Source organism: Corythoichthys intestinalis, chromosome 17 (assembly GCF_030265065.1).
Source record: "Corythoichthys intestinalis isolate RoL2023-P3 chromosome 17, ASM3026506v1, whole genome shotgun sequence".
Classification (NCBI taxonomy): domain Eukaryota; kingdom Metazoa; phylum Chordata; class Actinopteri; order Syngnathiformes; family Syngnathidae; genus Corythoichthys; species Corythoichthys intestinalis.
The window spans coordinates 36258154-36283999 of NC_080411.1; the positions used below are offsets into that span (position 1 = coordinate 36258154).

Consider the following 25846-nt stretch of genomic DNA (forward strand, 5'->3'; position numbering starts at 1 on the left):
TATCTATTGATTGATTTATAGTGATACCAAAATTAAAGCAATAATTTGACATCATCACACTCCTACCCTCTAAATAACTGCAGCTGAGGTGACACAGGTATAGCACACAGTAAAACGTGGCTAGAGCTACAATAGTGCTGACTGTGGACACATGCTCAATCAGATGATTTTATGCGATTCCAAAATGGTGAAGAAAATGACTTTGGGGAGAACAAAGCAAGAGACACTGTTGAAACAAGTCCTGGGTCCAAAGGCAGTGGGTGGCGTGCTCAAGATCTTGACATCACCCATCCTATTCTCGATACAGACTGATGACTCGAATAAATTGAGCAGGAAGATGTTTCCCCTTGCTGTCCAGTACTTCAGTCCAGAGTCTGGGGTCACCAACAAAATGATGGACTTCATAGAGAATGCAGACGAGTCAGCTGCTGGAAGTTAGCTTTCCTCGAACATTCCCTTAAGAAATTTGGCTTGTCAATGGGTCACGTGACTGGATTCAGTGCCGACAACACAAATGTTAATTACGATATTCTTAACTTCGTTTTCACTAACCTGCAGAAAAAAAAAAAAGTCTGCTGCAAGGAAACTGCCATGCCCACATAGTGCACAATACAGTTTTCTCATCTAAAAATAGATACATTTCTATGCATTTTAGGAGTTTTAAGGATGCCCCCTTTTTTTTTTCGCCCATAAGGCTTTGGGCGCATGGGGGGCGTCCCTTATTTCTATTTCTGAAAGGTGGCAACCCTAGATGTGTCTGAGGAGAACTTTTCTACATGTCCATGATCAAACGTAATATTCCTTTCTTGAAAGAAAGTTTGTAGTGTTTACTATGGAACTGCTGCATTTGTGGCAATTTTTAACATTACGCGCATGCGCAAAACCGGAAAGTAGCAATTTCTGATGGGGTGCAAAATTTGACAATACCGGCCAGTGAGTAAGCGTGTGTTTTGGACTCTACTATAACAACTGTAATCTCCTTATAAATACAAAACTCGACCAATGAGGAGTGCTCTAGCTCAAATCTAATTCGCTAAAATGGTGTCAGGTAACTTATTAGGCTAAAATATAATGGGACAAAACCACTGAAAAAAAATTAAGCCGTGTAAACAAAACCCATGAGCGTGAATTCAACTATTTGTGTGAATTGTTCACATTCCAACACAAAAAAGCTAGTTTTGTTAGGCCTTTTGTTTTTTTCCTAGCAAACACTGCATTCAGTGGAAAATGAACACATATCCACGATAAACCTCTAACATTTTATTAAAATCATGGCCAACTTACTTGCAACCTCCAATTGGAACATAAATACAAAATATATTTATATACTGTACATATACAAATTATGGCAGTCACAAATTGAAGCGTACGCAAGTAAAATCACAAAAACTGCAGCTCCCAATATATATATACTTTTTTATCTCTTCAGAGTCATAGTTTGAGGTACAAAAATGAGGTACGCACCACTTTTGTATACATTAAAGTATGTATTCGTACCATTAAACTTCCACTGTTTAAGCCTTTATAGGGCATTCATTGGCTGCCAATGACAGCGCCTGACGTCCAACGTTTGCACCTCCCAAGGAAATTGGATCGGACGTCTAGCACCATCAATGGGACACAAACATGAGCATTCGCAGCAAGACTTCCCGGTTTAAGTGAATTGGACGTCTATCATTTTTATCGAAAGGCAAGTAGATGAATACTATGAATAAACAAAACCAAAAAAATAAAGCATGTTATTCAATTTTGAATAACATTTCTTAATTAAAAAATACCTAAAAATCAAAATAGTAATTTAGATAACACTGGTCAATACACTAGTTAATACGTAATTTCAGGGTGCTGAATTTGAATCTGACCTTAATTTTTTTTTTTTTCTGTAAACTGTAGTTGTTTTTATTCCAACATCGATTTCATTTTTTTTTTGGTGCAATGTTAAATGATTCCAAAGAAATGTTTTCAGAAACAAAGTGGGCTTATAGCTTCCACTAAAAGAATCTGTGTAAAATACCAATAATATTAGAATATAAAAAATGCCGATTGTATGAAAACTAAAGAATACAGAAACAATTTGATGGCAGATTTGAAACCGGATGGCAAAAATTGGATGAAAAAAAAAAAAAAACTCATGCAACGAAAAAAAAAACAAAAAAACTGGTCAGTGCAATTGAGAACCTTTGAGGTCACACTTGTATGCCAAATCCTAATACTGTATCTTAAATGACGCAAAATGTGCTGTCCATGTAGGTGGACAGCAGGTTTTTATGGAGTTGCATTTCTTTTTAATTACCAAAAATAGTCACTTGCCCTATAAAGGATTAAAACCATCTTGAACAGTTTCTACCTTAAATACAAGGAGCTTCCCCAGCAAAATTCTCACAGCCCTTTTTTGAGTAATTAAAAAAACATCCAGAGCTTCAGGATGGGTCAACTTGAAGTTCACTGCACTGTACAGTACAATACTGTCCTATTCCTGTGGATGGGTAGTTTAGACAGGAATAATCCCAATACATGAAATTGCAGAGGTAATTGAGGGCTTTGACCACATGGGCGCAGTATATAATTGGCATTAACTGTGGCCTGGATAACACTTTCCAATCATACTGTACTGTACAACAAGTATTTGCTCACAGTTTGATGCGTTGCATCAAGCATGTGCTTGCAAATTTCATCACTGCATAGTATTAACTACAGCAATATAGTCACTGAACATCAGTGCCACCAGTCTTGTATGGATGCTTAAAGCAGCAATAATTCAAGCAGTCCTTTGCCTGAAATCCATCGGAATGAGATTTGGCATTTATATTCGCACATATGCTTGTTTTTGACAAAACAAAATAGCCAATCCATCACAGGGCTCATATAGACAAAACTATTCGCACGATTTACTCTTCAAATGGACCTGATGTGCATGTTTTAAGAATGTGGGAGGAAGCTCACGCAAACCTTTCACAGGAAGTACAGAGGCAAGATTTAAATCCCAAACCTCAGAGGCGCAGAAGTGCTAACTATTAATCTGCAATGCTGCCCAAAAAAACAAACGAGTGTTGCACCAATACAGCACTGTAATGACGTCATCATTATTGAAGAGTACCATATTTTCCGGACTAAATCGCGTCCCCCTCCCCAATAGCTTGGCCGGGGGTGCGACTTGTACTCTGGAGCGACTTATGTGTGAAATTTTTAACACGTTATCTGATAATGTCACGTTATTTTCACACTAAACCTCAAGAGGGTGCTCAAAGCCTCGGTTTCAACATTGGCGAAAACCAGAGGTGGGTAGTAATGTGTTACATTTACTAAGTTTCATTTACTTGAGTAACTTTTTGAGAAAAATGTACTTCTTAGAGTAGTTGTACCACGCAGTACTTTTTACTTTTGCTTGGGTAGATTTGTGAAGAAACACTACTCTTACTCCACTTTGGGCTACACTAAAGTCTATACATTTTTCATCTTTATTCTAGATATAGACTTTATTTGTATAACACCATTTACCATTTTGCCAGAGATGCTGACAGTAGCCCTCTCAGTTTCACCAATGAGACGTCGGAACCCTAACCACATGACTCCATTATACCAATCAGAAGTAACTTTTTTTATCTACTGGAGGGCGCTCATGCTCTTTGTGCGGGTGATTCTGGTCTCAGTTCAATGATTTTTGTGACGTTTTGGTCTAATATGGTCATGTAATAAGTTATAGTATAGTATTATAATAACTACAGTATATGGATAATATACTGTAAGTAACATACATATATGGCAGAAAACAGACAAGGCTAAAAAAGCAGTTTCTGCTCTTGAACCCCTCTTTAAAATAAACTGCTGTATTTTAAGCCAAAAGAACTGTTGTGTTTGAATGTGTGATGAATATGTCTATGCTGCCATAGCAGTTTCATGGCACACTAAGCCCCCAAACTATTTTCAATTTGTCCGTTTTACCCTGGAGACCCCCATTTACAGACAGCACACTGCTAGGCATTTTCTTGTCTTTGCCAGTGACTGTAGCTGGAGATGAGCGAGCCTTCAGTAAAATAAAAATAAACTACCTACGCTCCACTATATAACAGGGCAGGCTTAACAACCTAGCCATGCTCTCCACTGAGCGTGAGCTTGCTCAAAAAGTGGATTTCATCGATGTTATAAACGACTTTGCTATCAAAAAATCTAGGCGCATAACTGTTTGAGGGCTTGATAACCCTAGGGATGTGGAGGGGGCAGTCACAGGATGTTTAGTTATATTGTTTAGTTGCTTAGTAGGCAGGAATAGCACTCTCAGTTGTATTGTACTGTCGCCTACATAGGACAATAGATGGAAATTGTTTATATTTTGCCCCTTAAAATTACTGTCCGTTAAATTTAACTGTTCATCTGAAATTAAATCATTTGAAAATTTACACTGTCATTGCTTGCAAAGCGTTAAAAGTACTGCGTATGTTGTCGTGACAAGCTGGTGGCAGGGGTGGGGGGGCCCTATAATGGTCTCTTGTCTCTGGGCCCCTGCAAGTCTTAACAGCCCTGAGCCTATCAATTAATTTGGTTCATATTCGTAACAAATCTATCTGTTTGGTCTTATTAACGTCTCGTCCCCAGCAAAAAGTGCACATGCAGGTTATGCTGCTTTATCGTCCCTACTAATTATTAGACCAAAACTACACCCTTGTTAGTATGTTCTTTATGCAATAGTTATCCGAATAACTCTTAATAGCAATGTTAGCATACTGTACACTTGAGCCTGTTGTTCTCTACTCTCTACTAAATTGCCTTCCAAGATTAAATGTCTGTTCTTGGTGTTTGATTTTATCAAATAAATTTCCCCTCAAAATGTGACATATAGGTTTTCTTCTTCATTGCGCATTTTTTGGCTGGTGCGACTTATAGTCCAAAAAATACCGTACTTAGAAATATCGTGCCGATCCTGCGGAACATGTAATTTTCGAGATTTAGTTTCAAACCACCGGTTGCCCAACCGAAGATGGCCGCCAGCTACGCCCACGGTGGTAAAAAAAGGAGAAATGTCCAATTGTGTGGCGTCCGGTCATTCTTCTGCTGTTATTTTATATGAGTTCATCACATGTAGACATCCATGTCTAGCGCCATCAATGGCATATAATTAGTTAAGAATGTTTGACCAAGCCAAGATAGCAATTACTTTATGTTCAAGTGAGTACTCAATAATTTAGTACTAAGCCTGGTATCAGTACAGTATCGGCTGATACCACAAAGCTGGATGTTGAAATCGGTATCGGGATCCTAAAAACGGTATCGGTGCAACACTGGGAAAAAAAAAAATAACAATGTACAAAGCAATTGATCAAATGTGTAACTCATTTCCCTAAAAATCATCTTCTAGATTTCAGTGCAAAATCATGGAGCTCTAGAATTCAAATGACTCCCAAATAGTTGGTGTGCTTCTATAAATACAATCTTGAGTCTGGGAAACCAAAAAATGCTGATTAAGGCTTTAGATTTGAGTTCACGTTACAGTATGTTCGTTACTGACTGAATGCCGTTGATGGTGATAGACGTCCAATCCATTAGAAGTGGGAGGGCTGGCAGCAAATGAACGTTTGTTCATTCGCTGCCAAGCCCTCCCACTTTTAATGGATTGGATCTCAACTAGAGATAACCTCAAAAGCGTTTTTAGTTTTTAAGAGCCACATGATTGGATGTCTATCATCGTCAATGGCATAGAAAGAGTTAAAACAGACTGCAGTCAAATAGAAATCTCATAATCGTGCAAAAAATGCAACGTTTCCCCAATATATTTACACATATGAGTAAAATGACACCACCTGTTCCACGAGGACATTTTTGCTTCCGAGCAGCGCGTCTTAATGCGTGTTCGTGATCATTTCGGGGTTCCCCGTATCAACTGCGTCCCTAGCTAGGGAACCCGCCAGGTGGCTCGGGATCAGGAGATTCCTCTTCTGGGCTGTCCTGCTCATCATTGGACAGGTGGACTCGCTGCTCATCCATGCGCTTGGCCTGCACTCGCTGGATTAAACTGAAAAAATCCTCGTCGGGAACCGTGGGGGCGTGAGGTCCCGCTTCGGGTGGGGAACACCGCTGGTCATCGATACGAGAGGACTGCAGTCACACACAAAATTAACATTTACTATGTATTTTGATTAGGTGTGGGATTAAATAATACGACATATGGTAATCCTATAATGAGCGACTTTGTAATTCATTATTCTTTAGTAGTTGTATGTTAATCACTATTTGTTAATACTATTTGTCTTAAAATTACATATATGTACAGTGAGGAAAATATGTATTTTTTTGAACACCCTGCGATATTGCATATTCTTCCACTTAGAAATGATGGGCAGGTTTGAAATTTTCATGGTACACTGCTGGCCAAAAGTATTGGCATCCCTGCAATTCTGTCAGATATTGCCCAATTTCTCCCAGAAAATGATTGCAATTACAAATGATTTGGGAGTAATATCTCCATTTATTTTGCTTGCAATGAAAAAAACACAAAAGAGAAGGAAAAAATTAAATTATCATTTTACACAAAACTCCAAAAATGGACTGGACAAAAGTATTGGCACAATCAGTCTAATACTCGGCAGCACAACTTTTAGACAAAAACCAGTATCCATCAATGAGTTTCTTACAATGCTCTGCTGGAATTTTAGACCATTCTTCTCTGGCCAACTGCTCCAGGTCTCTGATATTTGAAGGGTGCCTTCTCCAAACTGCCATTTTCAGATCTCTCCACAGGTGTTCTAGGGGATTCAGGTCTGGACTCATTGCTGGCCACTTTAGAAGTCTCCAGTGCTTTCTCTCAAACCATTTTCTAGTGCTTTTTGAAGTGTCTTTTGGGTCATTGTCCTGCTGGAAGACCCATGACCTCTGAGGGAGACCCAGCTTTCTCATACTGGTGTTGGTAGTCGTCAGACTTCATAATGCCATGCACCCGGTCAAGCAGTCCAGTGCCAGAGGCAGCAAAACAACCCCAAAACATCAGGGAACCTCTGCCATGTTTGACTGTGGGGACCGCGTTTTCTTTGACGGCGTCGTTTTTTTTTCTCCTGTAAACTCTATGTTGACGCCTTTTCCCAAAAAGCTCTACTTTTGTCTCATCTGACCAGAGAACATTCTTCCAAGACATTTTTGGCTTTCTCAGGTAAGTTTTGGCGAACTCCAGCCTGGCTTTTTTATGTCTCTGGGTCAGAAGTGGGCTCTTCTTGGGTATCCCACCATGGAGTCCATTTTCATTCAGACGCCTACGGATAGTACGGGTTGACACTGTAGTACCCTCGGACAGCAGGACAGCTTGAACTTGTTTGGATGTTAGTGAGGTTCTTTATCCACCATCTGCACAATCTTTCGTTGAAATCTCTCGTCAATTTTTCCTTTCCGTCCACATCTAGGGAGGTTGGCCACAGTGCCATGTGCTTTACACTTATTGATGACACAGCGCGAAATAGACACAGGAACATTCAGGTCTTTGGAGATGGACTTGTAGCCTTGAGATTGCCCATGCTTGCTCACAGTTTTGCTTCTCAAATACTCAGACAGTTCTTTTGGTCTTCTTTCTTTTCTCCATGCTCAATTTGGTACACACAAGGACACAGGACAGAGTTGAGTCAACTTTAACCCATTTTAACTGGCTGCAAGTGTGATTTAGTAATTGCCACAACCTGTTATGTACCACAGGTAAGTAACAGTTGCTGTTAATTACACAAATAAGAAAAGCATCACGATTTTTCAAAGTTTGCCAATACTTTGTCCGGTCCATTTTTGGAGTTTTGTATAAAATGATAATGATTTAATTTTTTTCCCCCAATCTCTTTTGTGTTTTTTCCTTGCAAGCAAAATAAATGAAGATATTGCTTTCTAAGCATTTGTAATTGCAGTCATTTTCTGGGAGAAATTGAGCATTATCTAACAGAATTGATGGGGTACAGCTACTGTTGGCCAGCACTGTATGTCTATATATATATATATATATATATATATATATATATATATATATATATATATATATATATATACACACATACACACTCAACGGCCGCTTTATTAGGTACACCATGCAAGTAACAGCTTGGACCCGCTTTTGCCTTCAGAACTGCCTCAATTCTTCGTGGCATAGATTCAACAAGGTGCTGGAAGCATTCCTCAGAGAGTTTGGTCCATATTGACATGATGGCATCACACAGTTGGAGCAGATTTGTCGGCTGCACATTCCAAAGATGCTCTATTGTGTTGACATCTGGTGACTGTGGGAACATTTGAGTACAGTGAACTCATTGTCATGTTCAAGAAACCATGGGTACATTGTGGTCATAAAGGGATGGACACGGTCAGCAACAATACTCAGGTAGGCTGTGGCGTTCCAACGATGCTCAATTGGTACCAAGGGGCCCAAAGAGTGCCAAAAAAATATTCCCCACACCATTACACCACCAGCCTGAACTGTTGATACAAGGCAGGATGGATACATGGTTTCATGTTGTTGACGCCAAATTCTGACCCTACCATCCGAATGTCGCAGCAGAAATCGAGACCCATCAGACCATTCAACATTTTCCCAATCTTCTATTGTCCAATTACGATGAGTTTGTGCAAATTGTAGCCTCAGTTTCCTGTTCTTAGCTTAAAGGAGTGGCACCCGGCGTGGTCTTCTGCTGCTGTAGCCCATCAGCCTCAAAGTTCGGCGTACTGTGCATTCAGAGATGCTCTTCTGCCTACCTTGGTTGTAACGGGTGGTTATTTGAGTCACCGTTGCCTTTCTATCAGCTCGAACCAGTCTGGCCATTCTCCTCTGACCTCTGGCATGAACAAGGCATTTCCGCCCACAGAACTGCCGCTCACTGGATATTTTTTCTTTTTCGGACCATTCTCTGTAAACCCTAGAGATGGTTGTGCGTGAAAATCCCAGTAGATCAGCAGTTTTTTAAATACTCAGACCAGCCCTTCTGGCACCAACAACCAAGCCACGTTCAAAATTACTCAAATCACCTTTCTTCCACATACTGATGCTCGGTTTGAACTGCAGGAGATTGTCTTAAACCATGTCTACATGCCTAAATGCCCTGAGTTGCCGCCATGTGATTGGCTGATTAGAAATTAAGTGTTAACGAGCAGTTGGACAGGTGTACCTAATAAAGTGGCCGGTGAGTGTATATATATTTTTTTAAACAGATCTTTGTGAACCACTAAATCAAATATACTGAGTCGGGAATATTGTTAATACTTAAATGCATTTGATAAAAGGAGGTAAAAGAAAAAAATCCCAGGCCAACTTTGGAAAAAAAAAACATCTACAGAACATTAAAGCTACAACAGGTAACTTTTCAGTTCTGGTCGATTTTAGCGACACTGGTGGGCAAAAGCGGTAGTGTTTTGCCTTAAAGAAGAATGTGCTTCCCATCAGGACCACCGCAGATCCGCACAGTGTTGTAAAATTATCGTATCGCGGTCGAATGCAGATGATTTAAACGACATTTCTGTTTCCAGCAGCTTTGTTGAGGATGAATAGTAATCAGGTACTAAATCCAGTTGTGGCTAAACAGTAGCATTTGACGGTCGGTAGAGCAGCAAGAGACAAAAAGTTTTGTCTGAGGAGGAAAAAAAAAAAAAAGAGGCTACCAGGATATACAGAAAAACATTGGTCAGGCGTTCACTCGCTGGCATGATGCCCCCCACCCGAAATCATCGGCGCCGACGAGTTCAGTTGGATTGGTAGGGTTGGGGGTTCACGCCAGTGAGTGAAAGCCAGACAACTGTTTACTCTTTAGAATCCTACTAGCTTCCTTTTTTAACTCCTCGGACAAAACTTTTTGTATCTTTTGTTGCTATCCCATCTTTGCAGAATTTGCACAAAAGTGTTCGCATCGACTTCTGTCTTTATAATGAATGGGGAAAGGGGGAAGTGACGTATGCAGTAAAGTAGTCAGCACATTTTTAGTTTTCGTGTGGCAGGGTTCCTGCCACCCTCCTCAAAGTTAATTAGTACCGGTGAAAGCAATACAGACCCCCTCAAGAGGGTGTCATTCAACCAATTGTCAGTCGACATATCACAAATATAATGAAAATATTTCATAAAGGTTGAAAAGTTACCCAGTGTTGCTTTTAGTGCCATTGCAGGACCTTTTTTCACCCACAACATTATTGCTAAATTACAAAAAACATAATACAGTGGTACCCTAACATACGATTGCTTCAACACACCATCGTTCCGACATCCAACGTAAAATTTGACTCGCCATTTGTTTCTACATCCGATGACATGTTCGAAATACGACGATTTTTGACAGCACCGCAGTTTCTTTGTTTTGCCGGAAGATGGATGCATGGCTGATTTTCTTGTGAGAGGAATCAACACTGGATCCAAAAAGGTTAGTGCAGGTGGAGAAAAAAAAAAGGTGACGCTTACCATTGAAATGAAGATGTCAATAATAAGCAAAATATGGGTCGACAATAAGGCCGTAGAATGTCGATCTCAAACCAGAGGTCCTCCTCTGTTTGCCATTCTTTATAAGTTAAGGTGACAATTATTATTGTGGTAACATCGCCAGCTTTGTCACGTTTCTAATAATTTATTCCAACAACTTGTTGCAACACAACGCCAGCTTTAAAACAGAAATTAAAATAGAGCCGCGCTCTCTTGCTCACTATCACGTCAGCCCCGTGGTGTTTTCAGGTACAGCAAAAAAAAAAGTCCCCCACATTAGAACCCGATTCATTACATTATTACAGGTATTATTATTATTACTATTATTATATTATTATTATTCTGATTTTTACTCATAATTTATTTGTTTTGCTCTTTGTAATTGCTATTTGCAATATTAACAGCAGTATTTATTAAGGATTTAGTGTAGGTCAGGGGGGCCCAAATTTTTGCAAAGGGGGCCAGATTTGGTGTGGTAAGAATGTGGGGGGCCGAACTTGGCTGACGTCCTTTACGTAGAACAATATATTCAAGCAAATTTTAGCAAGCCATTCTGTGTGTCACATTTGCTTTATTATTTTCATTTAATAATTTCAAGAATCTCGCAACTAGCCTTTGTGGCGTTCGTCTCTCAGGATATTGCTGTTGTGAAATTAAACTAACTTCAAGTTGCTTCAGTTTCTCGCTGCGTATCTTCCCTGTAATCTTGTCGTACATGTCAGCGTGTCTTGTTTGGTAATATAGCCTCACATTGAACTCTTTAAAAACAGCGCCTGTCTCTTTGCAAATGAGGCAGACACAGTTGTTGTGTATTTTAGTGAAGAAATAGTTCAATTTCCACCTATCCTTGAAGCGGCGGCCGTCGCAGTCAACTTTTTTTGTTGATTGTTGTCATTTTAGAAAATTGGAAGTCAAGCGTCACACGGGGTAACGTTGCTTAGAGTGCTGCTTCCTTTTAGTGGGTAAATGAGGAGCAGCATTTAATGTGTAAGCTACTTCGTATGCTGGTAGCAGTACTGCTGACCAATTTATTCAGTCTGTGTGCGGGCCAGACGTTATTGATCTTATGACAGAGGTTGGGGGCCGGATGAAATTTGAGCACGGGCCGCATTTGGCCCCCGGGCCGCACTTTGGACATCTCTGGTGTTGGTTTTTGGGCTGTGGAACAAATTAATGGAATTATCATGTATTCTTATGGGAAAATCCTGCTCGACATCCGACCATTTCGACTTACAAACAAGCTCCTGGGACTAATTAACTTCGTATGCAGAGGCACCACTGTACATTTTCCAACAATGCAAGACTGTATAAAAATGATTACAGTATACATACAGTGCCTTGCAAAAGTATTCGGCCCCCTTGAATCTTGCAACCTTTCGCCGCATTTCAGGCTTCAAACATAAAGATATGAAATTTAATTTTTTTGTCAAGAATCAACAACAAGTGGGACTCAATCGTGAAGTGGAACAACATTTATTGGATAATTCAAACTTTTTTAACACATAAAAAACTGAAAAGTGGGGCGTGCAATATTATTCGGCCCCTTTACTTTCAGTGCAGCAAACTCACTCCAGAAGTTCAGTGAGGATCTCTGAATGATCCAATGTTGTCCTAAATGACCGATGATGATAAATAGAATCCACCTGTGTGTAATCATGTCTCCGTATAAATGCACCTGCTCTGTGATAGTCTCAGGGTTCTGTTTAAAGTGTAGAGAGCATTATGAAAACCAAGGAACACACCAGGCAGGTCCGAGATACTGTTGTGGAGAAGTTTAAAGCCGGATTTGAATGCAAAAAGATTTCCCAAGCTTTAAACATCTCAAGGAGCACATTGCAAGCCATCATATTGAAATGGAAGGAGCATCAGACCACTGCAAATCTACCAAGACCCGGCCGTCCTTCCAAACTTTCTTCTCAAACAAGGAGAAAACTGATCAGAGATGCTGCCAAGAGGCCCATGATCACTCTGGATGAACTGCAGAGATCTACAGCTGAGGTTGGGGAGTCTGTCCATAGGACAACAATCAGTCGTACACTGCACAAATCTGGCCTTTATGGAAGAGTGGCAAGAAGAAAGCCATTTCTCAAAGATATCCATAAAAAGTCTCGTTTAAAGTTTGCCACAAGCCACCTGGGAGACACACCAAACATGTGGAAGAAGGTGCTCTGGTCAGATGAAACCAAAATTGAACTTTTTGGCCAAAATGCAAAACGATATGTTTGGCGTAAAAGCAACACAGCTCATCACCCTGAACACACCATCCCCACTGTCAAACATGGTGGTGGCAGCATCATGGTTTGGGCCTGCTTTTCTTCAGCAGGGACAGGGAAGATGGTTAAAATTGACGGGAAGATGGATGCAGCCAAATACAGGAACATTCTGGAAGAAAACCTGTTGGTATCTGCACAAGACCTGAGACTGGGACGGAGATTTATCTTCCAACAGGACAATGATCCAAAACATAAAGCCAAATCTACAATGGAATGGTTAAAAAATAAACGAATCCAGGTGTTAGAATGGCCAAGTCAAAGTCCAGACCTGAATCCAATCGAGAATCTGTGGTATGAGCTGAAGACTGCTGTTCACAAACACTCTCCATCCAACCTAACTGAGCTCGAGCTGTTTTGCAAGGAAGAATGGGCAAGAATGTCAGTCTCTCGATGTGCAAAACCGATAGAAACATACCCCAAGCGACTTGCAGCTGTAATTGGAGCAAAAGGTGGCGCTACAAAGTATTAACGCAAGGGGGCCGAATAATATTGCACGCCCCACTTTTCAGTTTTTTATTTGTTAAAAAAGTTTAAATTATCCAATAAATTTTGTTCCACTTCACGATTGTGTTCCACTTGTTGATTCTTGACAAAAAATGAAAATTTTATATCTTTATGTTTGAAGCCTGAAATGTGGCGAAAGGTTGCAAGGTTCAAGGGGGCCGAATACTTTTGCAAGGCACTGTATATATATATATATATATATATATATATACATATATATATTTTTTAATAACCAAAAATAGGCACTTGCCCTAAACTTTTCTTGAATTACGTATATATATATAGATAGATTTTAGGTGGCAGGTGTCCTGCCTAAAACTTTTGCACAGTACTGTATATTAGGCATGAAAATGGGTCAGGGGTTAAAAAGTTGAGAAGGGTGTGGAGGAAATATGTTTCGGTAGGGCTGTCCCAAACGACTAATCTTCTCCCGATTAGTCAGCCGACTATTTTTGCGATTAGTCGACTAATAATTTTTAATTTTTTTTTTTTATTACAATATTGGAAAAAACTATCATTGCGATTTTTGGGGCGTTTGCGATATTAAAACAAGAAATTTTTCACAAAAAAACTTGAATTGCTCCATTTGGAATAGCTGCACTGTTGACTAAGAAAAACAATTTGGTCGCTTTGCCTAGCAGGAGGGAGAGTGAGAAGCTGTGGCGCTGTACGAGCTTGAAGCAGAAAAACATAAATGTATGTTTTTTTAAATAAAAACCCGATCCTTTTCACCCGATTCCGATGCTCTGAAAAATGGCGCCATTGACCTTAATTTATATAATAGGAGTGGGAACCTCTTGGTACCTCACGATACGATACAATTTGCGATACAAAGCTCTCGATAACGATGATCTGACGATATGGCGATACAACGATTTTCGGTACATTGGTCAGGAAATCATTCTAGGATATTCTGAAAACAACTAATAAACAGAAAAACAAGCTTTTGCTGTGAATTGGAATTTATCACTAGTAGACGTCCCAATCCATTTCAACTGGACGGATCCGTCAATCCATCGACGGATTGAACGTCTATGGCTGCCAGTGGCAGCCAATGTCAGACAATGAGTTAATTTTTGGCTATTTAAGGTCATTTACCTGTTGATTTTCAGTTACTTCCTGTTGATTTTGGGGTATTTTATGGGTCACTTCCTGTTTATTTGGAGTTACAGAACAGGAAGTGACCTGGGAATCACCAAAAGGAATAGGCAGGGACTCAAACTCAACAGGAAATGACCTGTAAATGAACAACAAGTGACCTGTAAATGCCCCGCAAATAGGACAGAATGTCTGCGAATGCTTTGGTTTCAAATGAACGAATGTTCCCAGCCTAAATGGATTGAACGTCAAGCACTGTCGATGGCAGCCTTAGAGTTAACTGAGACACTATTATGAATGAAGATTTTGATGGCAACTTGTTGGTTCCTTTTTAAAAAAAATTTTTATTAAACGTTGACACCTTTTTAAAACGATATCTCGATTCTTGGCAGGAGCATATCGATAACCTTTTGGGATACAAAGTATCACGATATATCACCATTTCGATATTTTGTCACACCCCTATTATATAACGCAGTTTAATACAGGATCTGCACACTTGCTGTGTTTATGAGGTAAAACACAAGTTGAAATGTTGAAGAAAAAAAACAATTGAATGTCCTGCATTGTGACTATTGCGCATGCGCACATTGCGATGGAGATGTTCAAACGATATATTGTGCAGGCTTAGCTGATAGAATTTACTAGTGCGAAAAAATGGAATGTAAACAGATTCAGAACACTGACTTCGCCGTTCCAACATTATTCAAAAACAATTCTTTAAAAACAAAAATGTAGCATTATTATTATAGTATGCTACTATACATAATAGTATTAAAATAATTACAATATTCATTGCCAGACATCTTTTTTAAAAAGGGTGGTCATATTAAACCTATTCTTAGTGTAGAATCTGAATTCCTCAGTATTATAGTATTTACATATTATAGTATTAATCCCACATACTTTAGAATTAACTCCAGAAATCGTTATTTATATGATGAACGTGACGTGCTTTTATTTTGAAATGTTCACTGGAAGGACGTTCGCTAAACTGCTAACAACTTTACACTCCGCAAAAAGCACTTTTCGTCATTGCTTGTGGTGTCATCAATAGATTTTTTTTAATTTCATTTTTTCGTTTGCAAATGCTGTTAACCAGTGATTTTTCATGTTTTAAGTGTCACCTTTTAAACGCAAGTTTGCGTTTTGGAGAAGACTGCCAATGCAAGCTAAAGTAGGTTGTCTTTTGTTCGCCATTAGTGTCAATGTAGCAACGTTAACGTTTACAGTGTTTAATATAGATGTGTTTCCTTATTTTGTATGTGTAAATTGTAATTCTACGCCGTGTTGATGACCAATAAACATCTGGACACAACAACTGGAGTGTCATATGTCATCTACACCAGGGGTCCCTATCTGCCGGGCCGCGGACTGGTACCGGTCCGTGGCGTATTTGCGACCGGGCCGCAAAGAAAAAATAATTTAATAACGACCGCATTCTGGCCGAATTAACCCTGTGCCCCTGCTTAACACACCAATATCTCTGTCTACTCTAGATATAATACTACGAGATAGATTGCAATGTTGTCATAGAAGTCCATTGATTGGACTGCTAGCAGTACATCTTGTTTGTGTATATAATATATCTATGTGCGCTTGTCCTCGATAATAGCGTATTACTAGGCCGCGGCGCAGCACATTTGTTCCCGGAAATAATTAGCCCCCACATGAGCAAAGATAACAGGAAAACAGACGTCTTTGGAAATATTTTTACGGCGAAAAGGATATTTTTACGGCGAAAAGGGCACCTGACGAGCCTACAACCTCGAAGACCCACGAACTGCGAAGGAGTGGATTCGTGACCCGTTTGTGAATAAACAGAGAGATCGCAAATGACGGCGACCTTATTAAACGTACATTTGAGACAACAACTCTACCGAGGTTCTGGATTAAAGTCATTCTGGAATATCCTGACATCACGACAAGAGCGTTGAAAACCTTGCTACAATTTCCAACATCGTATCTTTGTGAAGCGGGCTTCTTAATTAATGTTTAACGACAAGGCGAAGTCGTTAATGGTGAGCGCGGTGTGCAGCTGTTGTGTGAAGCTTACATGGCAGGATGAATCTGAGAAGAACTTTTCTACAAGTCCTTCCATGATCAAACGTAAGTTAATATTCCTTTCTTTCAAGAAAGTTTGTAGTGTTTACTTTGGAATCGCTGCATTTGCGTATTTTGCGGCTATGTTTAACGTTACGCGCATGCGCAGAACCGCATCGTTGCAATTTTTGATGGGTTGCAAAATTTGTCAGAACACCGGTCCGCAAAAAAAAAAGACCCAAATAACACCGGTCCGTGGTTCAAAAAAGGTTGGGGACCCTGATCTACACGCACGCACAAATGTATGCACGCACGCGGTGATAAAACGCAGCCTTGAAAATTACCGCCCTCATTTTTATTTACCTCACGATAAATGGACTCATTGCATCTCGCGACAGGCTTACCTACTTCAATAAAACATGTCGGTAGTTAGTTAGTTAGTTAGTTAGTTAGTTAGTTAGTTAGTTAGTTAGTTAGATGGACTTACGACCCCCCCCCCCAAAAAAATTTCTCCTCGGATCTACACAATTCGCGTAGGTCACCCTTTTTGACTTCAAAACGGCGAATTTCGCCGAAAGGTGGGTGATTTTCATGCCTGATATATATATATATATATATATATATATATATATATATATATATATATATATATATATTGGTCGTATGTCGAGCAGGATTTTCCCATGAGAATACATTATAATCCTTAATAAATACTGCTGGTACTATTACAAATGGCAATTACACATAGCAAAACAAAGTCGGAGGAGGACTGTAGAGATGTACTTTTGAGCCAGTTCATGGATGCGCACCTCACGCTCAAATTTTTCAATAATTTGCTTCTTCATTTCAATGGGAAGTGTCACCTTTTTCCTTGTTTGACCATCTGTATAAACCTTTTTGAAACCTGTGTTGATTTCTCTCACAAGAAAATTTGCCCTGCGTCCGTCTGCGGTGCTGTCATGTCGTCATATTTGGAGCATGACGTCGGATGGAGAAACAAATGGCGAGTCAAATTTTACGTCAGATGTCGAAAAGATGGTGTGTCAAAGCGTCGTATGTCGAGGTACCGCTGTATATCACAATTTAGGATCTCTTCATAAGGGGATATATAATTTAAGAAGGATTTAAAAAAACAAAAAAACAAATTCCCTCAAATTTGCAGTCAATATATAAAAATAACAGCCTTGAGTGTGACTGCACAATGGCCATAGTTACACGAGTTGAAGGATGTTTTCTTTTTCCCCTCAATTTGTCAAATCATTGATTACCGTAATTTCCCGAATATAAGGTGCACCCGTGTATAATGCGCACCCCAAATTTACTTGTAAAATCTAGGGAAAATTATTGTACCCGTTTATAACGCGCACCCCAATTTTAGAAGAAAACAGAGCTTGTGTACAGATACAGAGATGTCATTTTACTGACTGGTGAAACACAGCACAAGCATAGCACATTGGTAGTTCAAAACATTACCGTAAACTGACAATATTTACGGTAATAATATGATTTGACAACTTCTCGAACTTACCAGAATCTAGGAGAAAACAAAACATGTGACTTTTCTTTTAAAGGCTGCTGTATAACTTGCTCGTTTCCTCATGATGAATAAATGTTTCTTCCATGGATTGATACAGTAAAATGAAAGTGAGAAGGTAATTTGGAAATCCGTGAGAGCTCATAGCTGTCAACACGACAGTAACAAAAGGAACTATTGTTATTTGGGTTTGAGTTTCCCGAGGGACCGATATAGTTGACGGACACAGGAAGTGTGTGTCCTTACATTTGTTATGGTCCGAATTGCGGAGCTGCAATAAACGTCGACTCAAATGAGTTCAAGAAACTAAATTCTGTGCTTTATGAAGAGTGAAAAAAGCAGAATTTAACACAGACAAAATCATTCGGCCGATTAGAGTGAAGTATTACCGAAACAAAACGGTGACGTCACGTACCGTAATGGTCGGCAACGGGTAGCCGCATACGTTTCTTCAACACAACATGGCCGTGTTAATGAAAAAAAATCGGTTTACATATATATGTAATACATATATATTTCTGTCTCCATCCATGTACCCGTTTATAATGCGCACCTTGCCTTTACAAGTTGATTTTGGGGAAAAAAAGTGCGCGTTATATTCGGGAAATTACGGTATTTCAGATGTTCTACCATCTAATACTGATGTGTAAGCTACACTGCAATTACGCACCAATATTTAGATAATTAAAAAGGAAGTATTGAAAAATATAACTGATGAGCGCATTACATGACATAGTAAAGGAGTGAATTCCAAACATCCTGCTGCTCATTAGTTTTGATCGTGTCAAATAAATTAGTGTGCAACGACTAAGCTACTGCAATACGCATCCAAATAATAGTTTTACACATCTTGCAGACCTTCCTTTCAAGAAATATTCTCAAACCAGACCTCTTAATTTCAACGCAATGCTTTCTTGCCATTACCTGGCACTTGATGAGCATGTTGAAGAAGTCGTCAGTGGGCTCCTGCTCTGCTTCGCCTACTAGGTGTCCCAGGTTGTTCTGTGTGATTCTGAGACCCGGAAGGTTCCCCACGTTAACGCGCTGGTCGTCCAGGCGGCGACTCTGAGAGCTGGCGATCAGATCAAACAGTTCCTCTGTCTGGGGAGAAGTGGTCATCGCGGGATCTTCGGAGAGGAACGAAGGGAGGTGTCAGTTTCACAGTAACATATTCAAGGCATGTGGTGTTTTATTTGGACCACTCTCGATCAAGTATGTGCTAACGACTCACCGATCATGTCACTCAGAGTGGCACCATCTCGCCCGTTGCCGTCGTGCGGTTCATCGAGGTGGCAGCGCTGGTCGTCCATGCGGCTGCTTTGGAACTTGCTGAGCAGGTCAAAAAAGCAGTCCTCATCGGAAGGGTCACGGCCAAGTTTCTAACACACGTGCATCAGCAAGGTTAGCCATTTTAGGAAACATAAGCTGCCGATGAGACAACTGAACAGGATGTCCGTTATAATTACGCGTAATGAGGATTTTCCTATTGAGGAATATGGGGAAGTAATTTGATGGATTCACAAGAGACCATTAGTGCAATGTGACTGTGTCCTTTCTTGTGTGCAGCATTTTCACCCAATGCTGCAGGCACATGTTAGTTTCAGTGTGATTAAAAGGTTTAAATCAGATAAGAATCATCTCATTCGGCAATGACGAATGACCTCAGAATTAAACTTGGACAAAAAAAATCCCATGATCCACCAACTGTTCCAAGCTCCAGGGTAAAGTTCCTGTAGCGTAAGAACGGTATAAGACAGTGATTAGATTTAAGCTTTGAAGTATTTTTAGATGCCTATCACATGGAAAATGTGTAACCCAGAAAAAGTATGTCTGACCTTACTCAAATTTCAATATGCTTTAATTCATTGTACACTGTAGAAAATCAGTTTTACCAAGAATATGTGTCTAATATTGTGCGATACACAATTATTGATAAATGGGGAAATCATCCTACAGGAAATCATCCTACCATACAACTATTAAAGAGAAATCAAGCTAATTCTAAATGGGGGGAAAAAAACTTCTGCACTGTCATTGATAATCTTCAAAAACCATCTCAGACTGAGAATATTTCAGTGCAACATTTCTTTAATAGAGCAACACTATATTATTTTCACATTCTTGTAGACAAATGAGTGTCTTAACTCATTGCCTGCCATTGAAAACGATAGACGTCCAATTCATTCATAGTTGATTTTTTATGGTCATATTTTTTTAATCAGTCTCAAAGTTCTTCAGCGACAAATGAAAAATCATTTGGCTTAAAATGCAAACCCAAAATGCTTAAATACATTTACATGAACCATTACACCCTTAGTAAAGCCATGGCCCATGAGCGTCCAACACTTTAGGTGTCCGTGCGGAAACTCCCACAGTTGGTTTTTATGTGGAAAAAATTCCATAAAACAAACTCGAAATGGTACGTAATGAACCGAAATGGTTCAATACATCCACGTGAACCGTTACACCCTTAGCGATCAGTGTATCTAGTTGTATGTGCTGGTATGTGTGCATACAACAGTCTCCCTCTAGTTACGTCACACCGGCTAGCAAACAATGTTTAGCTACGTTGATTGTTTGCCAAATGTCTTTCAAACTTCTGCCACATGGGCAAGTAAAATTAGCTTTTCTCCAATAAGTGTGAAACATATTTAACGGTGGGTCACAGGTTATTTCTACATACACTATATAATAATAGAACGAAATTAACAAAACTGATTTTGGAAAAACGAAGTATTTTCGCTTTAAATAAACTGGAGGGATTGGCTTTGAATGCTCACGTTTAAGCTTCATTCATTCATTTGTTCATTCATTCGGCCCCTCCCAGTCAAAAAGAAATTGAACATCTAGCGCTGTCAATAGCATCCAATAAATTAACAGACATTATCGACTATTTAAATGAGTTTGTCACTAGTAGACGTCCAATTCATTTGAACTGGTAGGGGTGGCAGCAAATGAAGGAATCACTCCAACTTCAAATGGATTGAACGGCTGTCATCGTCAATGGCAGCCAATGAGTTAAGGCTTAGAACAAAAGTTTATGTCTCCACGCAAAACCCTCTTCGGACAACGTGACAAACTCTGTTTCATTCATCAACCGACCTAGCGAGGAAAAACATACATGAGCAAGAAGGCTAACTATGTTCATTAAAACATGAATGAAACAACTCACCAGTTGCTGCGCTTTCTCTTCTCAACTTGGCCTCTGTCATTCCTCTCCCCTTACGTCCCCCCTACCACCTTACATCCCTCTCCTCCCCAATTGTGTCCTTCTATTGCAGCCAACTCTGCTTTCATGCACACCCTTCCTCTTTCCCCCACTCTCTCTCTCTCTCTCTCTCTCTCTCTCTCTCTCTCTCTCTCTCTCTCTCTCTCTCACTCACACTTTCTCCCTCTCCCTCTCTCGCAGGCCGTTTTTGTGCCATTCACTCACTGTGGGAAAACAAGTCATTATGGGAAGGGTTGGCAGTGGGGAGGGGTTGGGAAGCGCTGCTGTGATCAAGGTCACATTATCAGAGCGCTGATGGGGGAGGGAAGACGGGTGCAAGGGCTCAGTTATGATTAGATTGCATGCCAACGTTGGCAACACTTATCCGAATGGAGGCAGCAATGTGTATTATATCCGTTAGGAGTGTGACAATATCTTGGTATAGCGATATATTGCAATACTTTGCATTCCAATGGGTCAGGGGCATCAAACTCATCTTTGTTGCGGGCTACATTGTAATTATAGCTTCCTTCGGAGGGCCATTCTCTGGCCCAACCCATATAAACATGTCATTTGGCTGCCATTGATGATGAGAATAGTCCAATCCATTTTGACTGGGAAGGGTAAATGAACATTCGTTACAATATGCAATCAATCATGTGTACTGTATGCAGTGTTGTTAGTATTACTTTAAATAAAAAATTAGTTACAATTATAAACTACTTCTCCCAAAAAGTAATTGAGTTAGTAACTGTTACCTCAGCGTAAGAGTAATTAGTTACTCGGCAAAGTAACTGACATTACTTTCCATGTTTTACATGATACATTCTATAACATCTATCAAATTAAATATGTTCATATTAACTGAAGTGTGTTTTTCATTCCCCCCCAAAAAACATAGGTCACTCTTTTCACAATTAAAAAAATAAAAAAATAAATAAAATATATACATATATCACCTATATAAGTGTGTAATAGTATACAAATTTAAGCTTTCCAATGCTGCGAGAAAAAAAAGCATTTTTCCTGTTGTACACATGACTTGTGTAGTGCTGCAACGATCAATCGATTAACTCGAGTATTCGATTAGAAAAAAAAAAAGATTAAATTTTGCTGCTTCGAGTATTCGTATAATTAAAGTGGGGTTGTAATGGTTGATTTTGAAAGTGTTTGCTTTTAGTTTTATTGATTTATGTGGATACACTGCTCTCTGGTCTGCCTCATTCCACATGCCTGAATCCACCTGCTCCCTATTAAGACCAACATAAGCTAAGTTGTTGTTTGAGTTCATGTTTTTTAATGCATTTGAAATTTAGTTTATAAGTATATTTAGCTGTTTATTGTGGGAATATGTGTCTGAACAATTTATTAAGAGCATTGGAAAAAAAACGTTAGCATTTTATAGCATCTAAGCTAGCGGACTTTTGCTATGTAAGTTAGCCAATTGTTTTTTTGTTGTACATGGATCATCATTTATTTATTTTTATACCATTTGAGACGCAGCTCAGGTATTTTAATTTTTCATGTTCCTTATCCGATTACTCGATTATTTGAAATTACTATTAGTCGATTAATCGACTATTAAAATAATCGATAGCTGCAGCCCTAGACTTGTGTGTACCGTCACACCCCTAATATATACAGTGTATCACAAAAGTGAGTACACCCCTCGCATTTCTGCAAATACTTAAGTCTTTTCATGTGACAACACTGACAAAATGACACTTTGACACAATGAAAAGTAGTCTGTTTGCAGCTTATATAATAGTTATTTTCCCCTTAAAATAACTCAAAATATAGCCATTAATATAAACCCTGGCAACAAAAGTGAGTACACCCCTATAATAAAACATCCCTAAATGTCCAAATTGACTACTGCTCATCATTTTCCCTCCAAAATGTCATGTGAGTTGTTACAGGAGTGCTGTCAGCATTGCTGCAGAGATTGAAGAGGTGGTGGGTCAGCCTGTTAGTGCTCAGACCATACGCCGCACTCTACATCAAATTGGTGTGCATGGCTGTCACCCCAGGAGGAAGCTTCTTCTGAAGACGGGACACAAGAAAGCCCGCTCGTCTCATCAGACCATAGGATATGGTTCCACTAATCCATGTGCTTTGGTGAAATGTCATCAGCAAACTGTTTGCAGGCTTTCAAAACAGCAAACATGGTGGAAAGTCAGCTTTAACACACTGTTTTTATAATGTTTTTAAATTAAATATATTTTATGTTTGCCTCCAGCACCCCTGTGAGGACAAGCGGCTCAGGAAATATATGAAAATGTGCCTTTCAAAGCAAAAGAAAAAAAACGTGTGGACGTCATTGCTTGGAGTGGGCGGGTATGTTGTCTTCCAGACTGAGGAGGTTTTTGTCCAGGAAGTTCATCATTGGCTGTCGCCTTGTAAAACTGCACTTCCCCAAAGGGCCTGGCATGAATACTCCATCGTTTTCAAGCGGAATTGTGACATCGTTCGAACTGAGACAAAACTATGTAATTCCAAACATGAAATGTGTCATATTCTCGGAGTGTCACCATGTAAATGACCCCTCAGATATACTGGTATTCTGTCCAAGCAGCTAGAGCTGGGTGATATGGCTGAAAAATAAACAAGTTTTATTTATTTATTTTTTTTAATAATGTAACTGAAGTGCAAAACTTCTGTTTTAATTATTTTTTTCTCTCCCCCTATTTGCTGTCGGCCCCAAAATACAAAGTAATAACTACACAAAGAATCAAATTCCTTCTCATGGAATACTATACTGAGCAACAGGTTGCTGGATTTCATTTTTGGCAAAAAAAATAACGACAAAAACTTTTTACTGTTAGCATAAAAAAGTACTAATGTAGGACCAGAGCTCTATCAAAGATGGGACTCTGCAGCAAAAATGAAAATAAAATAACTAAAGACTTAACTAAAGTGCTGCCTTCAAACAAACTAAAAGAATGGTGTGAATGTTATAATAGTAATACATATACTAACAATTCAAACGAGTGGAAAGTGGATGATAAATGTTCCCCAGGCCAGACAATTGAGCACATAAATTGCCCTTTTAAGACTGTAAATCATGTAATATTCCAACATTTACAAAAATGACTCTTTCTTCTATTGTCTCTCAAAAGCAGTACTTGTGTGTAAGGGAATACCACAACGCTATTCAAAACATGACACACAGCTGCCCAAATTGTATTTTTCCAATGTCACACCAGTCGTTGCCGCCATCTAATAATCTGTTTTGCTGTGTGAAAGTACAGCTTCGTCTGCATAAAAGCCAAAGGCAATTATAATTCCCATCATGCGTGAATTTAGCTCCAAGGAAAATGAGATGAGGGATGTCAACTTGTTCACTGTTGGTGACCTATTAAATCCTATAGCTCAAGCTCATGGGAAATTAAAGGAATCCTCAAATGACTCTGGCTCATGATGTCTTCTGTAACATTCTACAATAAACGTCCAATCATGTCGCGCTTTACAGCTAGATTTAACCAAGTTGATCACTCAGAGGCAGCCAATGAGTTAACATTTGAATAAACTGACTATACATAGGAAACTCAATGCCAATTAGAAATTCTAAGATTTATGGAACAGAAACAGGCTACACCACCACCTGACGCAGGACACGGAGTATCTACTCACTGGCACCAGAGGTGGGACTTGCAAATTAATGTCTTCTGTGTCCACAGGAGAGTCCAACCAGGGCCTTTCGTCCGAAGACTGGCTGTCGGGATAGCCTTTCCCTTTTTCCATTTGTGCAGTCGGATTCTTGAACCTTCTGGGTATGCTTTCCACCTCGTGACCCTCACCGTCCTACGGAGAGCACGTCAAAATGGCAACCTTTACAGTTCATATGTTTTGGACCTCTACTAGTGACTAAGTAATAAAACATAACAGCAGAGGGAAGATTGACCGCCAAAGGAGTGGGCGTCTATCATCGTCAGTTGCACTGAAAGAGTTAAAAGGTCATATACCATAACTCAAGATCATAGAATTGTTGATGAACTTTGATGTCATTTTATCAGTCACTTGAACAAAGTGTTTGCCGTGTTTCAAGGGATCCACAGATAGAAAGACTTGCAGTTCTTAAAAGATAAACATTATTATAAGTTAAAATAATGTGATATTGAAACCCTTATTGATGTTTTCCTTTTCATACAATTTGTAAAATTAGTTTAACTTGTAGGTCACCATTGTTGTTGACGTCGCAGAGCGGTGACATCACATTGTTACGCTGCAGTTTTCAGAGTATGACTCTAGCGACATAAACATGTCGTTTGCTAAACCCTTTCAATTTGAACCCGATAGGAACATTAAGAGGAACATTAATGAGCTTTACAGTACAGTCGATATTTCACAAAATGAACAGCAAAAGCAAAATGAACAGGAAAGACGGGATGAGACGAGAGTAGGAAAAAAAATGGTCTTCTGCCAAAATGTGCTACAACGGCGAAATGTCGTAGAACAGGCGAATTTGACACCCAAAGTACTACCATGAGCATTGAGCTTGTTTTGTTTAGATGCGTACAGACAGAACATACTAAAAATGCCCTAAGAAAATACTTATCGTAATATCAAATAAGGGTGGTTTAAATATGCTACTTGACTAATGTGGTCAACAGATCAACAATCTGCTTTAAAGCTACCACAAGAAAAATGCTTCAAAGTATGAGAGGGAAACACATGCAAAAAGTATTTTGTGGCAATGAAAAGGTAATTCAATCAAATAAAACAAAAACACAAATAGTAAGTACTCGCCGCATTTAACTGATGAGCGCACG

General features: G+C 39.4%; 1 protein-coding gene across 4 annotated transcripts in view; it reads right to left on the reverse strand.

Moving 5' to 3' along the window:
* Positions 1-25846, reverse strand: part of gpsm1b (G protein signaling modulator 1b) — a 114150-nt gene continuing 88304 nt past the window's right edge. For 3 of the 4 annotated variants that reach the window (XM_057818428.1, XM_057818426.1, XM_057818427.1), the window contains exons 11-14: positions 24708-24878; positions 19098-19245; positions 18791-18993; positions 2-6090 (exon numbers count right to left, since the gene is read on the reverse strand). In XM_057818428.1, the coding sequence (XP_057674411.1) occupies positions 5884-6090; positions 18791-18993; positions 19098-19245; positions 24708-24878 (729 nt within the window). In that variant the 3' untranslated portion in view covers positions 2-5883. Of the gene's footprint in view, positions 6091-18790; positions 18994-19097; positions 19246-24707; positions 24879-25846 lie in introns of all 4 variants that reach the window. The other variant, XM_057818425.1, reaches the window with a different exon arrangement.